Below are 6,847 nucleotides of genomic sequence, written 5' to 3'. Positions count from 1 at the left end.
AGGCCTTATGCTTTGCAGTGTTAGGCTGGGTTCACACACCCTATTTACGGACGTAATTCGGGCGTTTTAACCTCGAATTACGTCCGAAAATACGGCTCCAATGCGCTGGCACACATCTGCCCATTCATTTGAATGGGCTTTACGATGTTCTGTGCCGACGGTCATTTTTTTTACACGCCGCTGTCAAAAGACGGCGTGTAAAAAAGACGCCCGCGTCAAAGAAGTGCATGTCACTTCTTGAGACATAATTGGAGCCGTTATCCATGGACTCCATAGAAAAACAGCTCGAATTACATCCGTAGTGGACGCAGCGAAAAACGCCTGCACATACCATTACGCCTGAAATTCAGGAGCTGTTTTCTCCTGAAAACAGCTCCGTAATTTCAGGCGTATCGGAGGCTGCCGTGTGAACATACCCTTATGGAGAGCACTGTGGCTGGCATTGTTATGGAGTGCACTGTGGCTGAAACTGTTATGGGGACACCGTGGTTGGCCCTATGGAGGACACTGGGGCTGACACTGTTATGGAGGACACTGACTGGTACTATTCTGGAGGGCACTGTGGCTTGCACTGCAGTAAGGAAATTGAAAAAATAAATTAGGCAATGATAATGCCGTAGCAAGGGACAGCAGCACACTCGACCGCTAGGAGGCGCTCTTCATTCCAGTTTTTGTTGCGGCCGTTTAGATAATACTTTCTAGTCGTCACATGGTGGAACATAGGATGCAAAAGGGACTCCCACCATTATTGTTATACGTCCCCGCAGCACTGGTTTGGATGGCGCCGCCTACTTCTGTCATCACCAGGAGACACGGGGAGGGGACGTTCCAAGATGGCGGCCTCCATTCTGAGCCGGTATATGCTGTTCTCCAGGTCCCGGGTGACCTCGTTAGCCGCATTGACAGGTACGGGCGCAGTAGTGGGTGAGGAGCGCTGCTCCCCGTCTATGTGGAAGCTGACGGTGATCGTGCAGGGTGCTCACAGCTCCAGTCTTCTGTGACATTGTCACCGAGCACACCGCTCCTGTGTACACGACCTGTAGACTCGTCTGTGATGGGGTCAGTTGTAAATATAATGAAGAGTATACTTCACCATGTTCAAGATCTCTGCATGCTGTCAGAGAATAGGAACATCTGGAGGCTAAAAATAATCCATACAACCCATGCACCATGCTTTAGCAGCCTTGGTGCAGAAAATTAGGCTACGTTCAAACGGATTTGCAGGCGGAAAATCTACAGTAGCGGAAAAGTGGTTGAGATTCATTCGCTAGGTTTCTGTTTTTTTGAACGGAAACAAAAGTTCTGCAGACTGCACTTTTGTTTCCGTTCAAAGAAACGGAAACCTAGAGAACGGAGACAAATGAAAAGCAACTGATACAAAAATTACCACTGAAATCAATGGTAATTCTAACGCAACCGTTGCTTTCCGTTTAATGTATCGATCCTCTCTTCCTCTGACGGGAGAGAGGTAAACTGATAATAACGGTAGTGCGAACTTCGTCTTAAAAGGAGCATGTCGTTTCTTGAACTGTTTTTCATAGTGTCAATAGAAAAACGGCTCCAAAAACATCTAGGAAAAAACGGCTGAAAATCAAAGGCTGTTTTCTCTTGAAAACCACTCCGTCATCTTCAGCCGTTCTTGATTTTGCGTGTGAACTTACCCTTAGGCCCCATTCACACGACCATAGATTTAGTCTGTAATTACGGACACATTCACTTTTATTGCCCATGGACACCTTCCCATACATTTACGGGAAGGTGTCCGTGTTGTAGAAAGGCTCCGCAAAAGATAGGGCATGTCCTGTATTTTGCTTTTTACAGAACGTGCTCCCATGCTTTTATATAGGATCACAACCCGCAAATGCGGGTGGCTGTCAGTGGCCTGCCGTGCCCGTAATCACAAACCGTGATTACGGGCACGGTTGTGTACGTTGGGCCTTCGGTTTTGTTCACACAGTGCAGATTTGCTGCAGATTTTGCATGTATTTTTTTATGCCAGAAACAGAACGAAACAGAAGAAATATATAAAGGAAGGTCTTATAGGTCTGCTCTCCTGGATCCATTTCTGGTTTTGGCTTAAGACGCATGAAAAATCTGCACTGTGTGAACAAGCAATTCCACAGCGTTTACGCTACATGGCAACCCAGCATAAGGGAGTTAATATGCATGCAAATTTAAGCCAGAGATTTGAGTTTTTACCTAGAAATCCATTTTGGATCCACTGGATTTTCTTATAATCAACACAAGTGCTAAATATAAAATAATAATAAAAAAAATATATTTTAAAAGTAAAAAAAAGGTTTTATATTTCAAGCAATTTATTTATGAAGACTAATATAATCGTGCATTAAAATGCCACCTAAAAATGACTACTTTTTTCTGAAAGAAATTAGGCAGATAAAATAAATAAGAATGTTGTTGGGCTATGTTCACATTTGCGCTCATCATTCCGTTGTTCTGCGTTGTTCAGAGAAGCAGAGTTAGGACATAAGGACTTTATAGGGGGGTCTTCGCAGCTCCGATCCCCCTCTATGAGCCAGGATGGAGAGCTGCCCTCACGGCCTGCTTTACAACTATGAACAAAGAGCGCCGGATGTTCCCATGTGGGATTTAACTCAATGACTTCTTTATTTTTCAGGAAAAAGGTTCCTTCTTTCTGCAGCTTACGTCAATGACAAATCCTGGGAGAGATGGGAGAAAGAGCCCCATAGTTTAGGTGAGTCTGGATTTTGTTTTTGCTGTGTAAGAGCACTAGGTACTTCTATATGGCATCATGTATCCCCCACCCCCGCCCTGAATATCAACTTCAGCACACACTTTGTTATATATAAATTCAATATTTAAAGGGAACTTGCCACATTGATGTAGTCCAAACTGTGTGCCGTATGTTATAGACAGGAGTAGGTGAGCAGTGTAATGTCCCCAGCCGTGAACCGTCGTTCTTAGCTGCCTCCCGACGGCCATGGACAAGTGAGTGCTTGGCGGTATCTCCCTCCTGAGAGACGCCGGCACTCACCTCCGCATCGCTGCACTGGTTCCCGTAGGGTGCTCGCGCCAGGCCTTAAAGGGCCAGTACACACACGAGTAAAATCTGTAATTAGCCCATGATCACCCTGGACTATAAAAAGGGCTCTGCTCTTTCACTCATTGCCTGAGCGTTGTTGTTTACCAATGTTAGTCTTAACAAATTGTCCCTTAGTGGTATCCTGTTCCCGTGCCCTGCTACCCGTATCCCGTCCTATATTAGTTCCTGTGCCTTAGAGTGTTGGAGTCGTGTTGTGCCATCTGTCACGCCTGCTGATATACACCATGTCTGGTGTCTGCAAGTTCATCTGTGCAGAGCCTCCATTACTGTCTGGACTACCAAAGGTACTCTTGTACTGGGACTGTTGTTTGGCCATCTGCTACGGCGGTGTGGCCTAGTGGGTCCACATACCTACGAATTGTGACAAGCAGATTTATATATTTATAACAAAAGTTTCAGTCCAGTGGGCAGCCCTACTCAGTGATTGATAGTCTTCCCTGTATGAGTGTGAATAGCTGCCAATTATTGACTAGGACCACCCACTCTCATACAGGTAAGGCTGAGTAGGACCGCCCACTGGACTCCACATATATCCGTTAAAAAAAAATTACTATAATGCAAATGAGTTAAGGTCCATTCACACGCTGCGGTTAATTCCAGAGATTGCCACGAAATCACGACAAAATGCAGCAAAACCACAGAATCGCAGCAATTAATTCTGAACGCACTGTGTGAATAGACCCTTAGATTTATTAAATTTCGTTAATCCGGCACCCAATTGCTCTGGAGGTCAACACTGGATCCCAATGTGGAATTTTACAAGACCAGATGCAGAAAACTGAACAGAAAACCATTTAAGAAATTCCTCTCAAAACACAGTTCTAGTAGATTTTGTGTTAATATTTTATTTTTGCTTTCTTCCATGAGTTGTATATACTTTTCTATCGTTCTGCGATAATCGAGCAGTTACCAGCTTTTATTGGTGCTGAGTCTTACTATAATATGAAGTGCCTCTTAGGCTTCGTTCACATCTGCGTCGGGATTCCGTTCATGGAATTGTGGCCTAAAATGCATATGATGCAATTCAATGATTAAATAAAATAACAACATTTTTAATTAATTTTATTTTTTTCCATGAAGAGAAGCTTCAGTTCAGTCTAAACTGATATAAAGAATTCGGGTATGTTCACACGTAGTTTTTTTTTTTTCAGGCGTATTTCTGAGTGTAAACTCCTTAACCCTTTAATGACCAGCCTATTTTAACCAAGCAATTTTTTAAGTTTTTCCATCGTCGCATTCCAAGAGCTATAACGTTGTTATTTCTGTGACCACATAGCTGTATAAGGTCTTATTTTTTTGCGGTGAAAAGTTGTGTTTTTTTAATAGCACCATTTTGGGGTACATATAATTTATTTAACTTTTTTTGGGGGGTAATAGAAAAAATCGAAAGTCCTAAATTTACGCTGTTTACCGTGTGGTATAAATAACACTAACTTTATTTAGCAGGTTGTTACGATTGAAACGATACAAAATTTATATAGATTTTGAATGTTTGTTTGTTTTACTACTTTTACACAGTAAAATAAATATATATATATATAAATTTTTTTAATTTTAGTTTTTCAAAATTATTTGGTTTTGTGTCTCCGTATTTGAAGAGCCATAACTTTTTTTTTTTTCCGCCGTTGCAGGTTTATGAGGGTGTTTTTTTTTTTTTTTGTTTTTTTTTAAGGCGGGGTTCACATAAAACAGCAATTTTTGCATTGTTTTTTACGGCGTTCGCCGAGCAGGTCAAATGTAATAACTTTCTAGTTGGGGTCGTTACGGATGCGGCGATTCCAAATATGTGTAACGTTTTTTTTTTTGTTTTTTTTTATTTTTTATAAAAAAGTGGTTTGTTTTTTTTCACTTTTTTTATGTATTAACTTTTATCGCTATTATAATACACTGCAATACTTCTGTATTGCAGTGTATTACCACATGTCTGTGTAAAACGGACAGGCTTCTGCTAGGCCATGCCTCGGCCTAGCAGGCATGAACTGGGGGCCTTTATTAGGTCCCCCGGCTGTCATAGAAGACACCGACACCCTGCTATCACACGCGGGGTGCTGGTGGGGTGGGAGAGAGCACTCCCTCCCTCTCTCCAAAACCACTCAGATGCGGCGCTAGCTATTGAGACCGCATCTGAAGGGTTAAACAAGCGAGATTGATACTGATATCGATCTTGCACGTTTGAGCAGAGAAGCTCCCAGCCCTCAGCTACCGAATGCTCTAATCATTTATTCTGATGTAGCGCCGTAAAAAGGCTACTGCATTGGAATAAAGCCCGTTAGTGGCCGCTGTAAAATCACTTTGGGGCAGTCACTAGCGGGTTAAAATATGTCTGAAAAAACACTAGCAAAACACTGCTTCCCATTGAATTCAATGAGTGCTGTTCACATGAGGTGTATTTTTACACTTCTGAGTAAAAAAAAAACGCCTCATAAAAAGGTCTCCTAAAAGGAAGTGGCATGTCACTTCTTGAGGCGTTTTTGGAGCTGATTTTCCAATGACACTATGAAAAACGCTTTTAAAAAATGCCTCAAAAGAAGCTTTAAATGAAAAAGCTTCATTTTTAGCTTCAAAAACGTCTTTAAATCAGAGATTGTTTTCCTTTTAAAACAGCTCTGTAATTTTCAGCCATTTCTTTTTGTACGTGTGAACATACCCTTACACCTCCTTGCACACGACCGAGTTCGGGCCGTGAAAAGCGGTCAGTGTGTCAGACTGATTTCCCGGCCCGACTGCGGTACAGGTGAATGGGACTCCTGGCATCATAGACATTTATGATGCTAGGAGTCTCTGCCTCCTCATGGAACTCCTGTTCCGTACTGAACAAAATTATTCAGTACGGAACATCAGTTCCGTGGGAAGGCAAAGACTCCTAGCATCATAAATGTCTATGATGGCAGCAGACCCGTTCACCTGTACCGAGGTCGGGCGGAAAATCCAGCCGACTATCGGACCGTTTTTCACTCCCCGAACTCAGTCGTGTGCAAGAGGTGTTAATGCTCATGTATATTTCAGCTCTTTTGTACATTGGCTGCACAACGTAAGTGATCATGCACGTGGTGGTATGACAGCTCTGTTTTGTTTGGAGACATAATAGGGCACCTAAATAGAGATGCATGGCGCCTTTAGGCCTGGATCACACAGTTCAGATTTGATGTAGATTGTGCATGTTTAAGCCAAAACCATAATTGGATCCAGTAGGGGAGGGCCTTCCTTTTATATTTTTCTTTTGTATATTTTCCTTTCCTGGTTCTGGATTAAAAAATACAAACAAACATACATTTGCATTAAATCTGCATTGTATGAACAGGGCCTTACTGTACGGCCAAATACCTATGATTTCTTAGAGGCACGCAGAGGTTTTTCTGTCAGATTCCATGAGAAAAAAAAAAGTGTGGGATTCTCTGCTGGGTGCTGGGTGTACACAGAGCTATTCCACCCTAGAAGCATTGCTTCTAGGGGAGATTAGCGACACATATACGGTACCTGACATAGCGTTGTACAGCGATATAACAGAGCTGCAGCGGACACTGTGTGCCGCTGTACAGCCTCCTTCACATTGCTGTGCAAAAGACCTAAATCTTTCCTGTTCTGGAAACCACTTTTGTTTCACAAATTTCAGGAGACAGCACTTTTTTTTTTATTTTTTTTTTTCTTAGAGTAAAATCTTTTTTACCCCCCCCCCCCCCCCAAAAAGGATGCCTTTTGCCTATTTCCTCTGCTGCGTGTTTGCTTATTAAACACCAGGGGGCGATGTTGCCTTAGTTTATA

At 42.6% G+C, this 6,847-nt stretch overlaps 1 protein-coding gene across 1 annotated transcript in view; it reads left to right on the top strand.

Moving 5' to 3' along the window:
* The first annotated feature begins 735 nt into the window (after positions 1-735).
* MRPS27 (mitochondrial ribosomal protein S27) overlaps positions 736-6,847 on the top strand; it is a 102,438-nt gene continuing 96,326 nt past the window's right edge. Inside the window, exons 1-2 of the mRNA XM_075854868.1 lie at positions 736-906; positions 2,639-2,716. Coding sequence (XP_075710983.1) covers positions 834-906; positions 2,639-2,716 — 151 coding nt within the window. The 5' untranslated portion in view covers positions 736-833. The remainder of the gene's footprint in view (positions 907-2,638; positions 2,717-6,847) is intronic.

The sequence above is a fragment of the Rhinoderma darwinii genome, chromosome 1, assembly GCF_050947455.1.
Source record: "Rhinoderma darwinii isolate aRhiDar2 chromosome 1, aRhiDar2.hap1, whole genome shotgun sequence".
Lineage (NCBI taxonomy): Eukaryota > Metazoa > Chordata > Amphibia > Anura > Rhinodermatidae > Rhinoderma > Rhinoderma darwinii.
The sequence above is the reverse complement of the archived record's forward strand: the minus strand, read 5'-3'. Positions and strand labels throughout refer to the sequence as shown.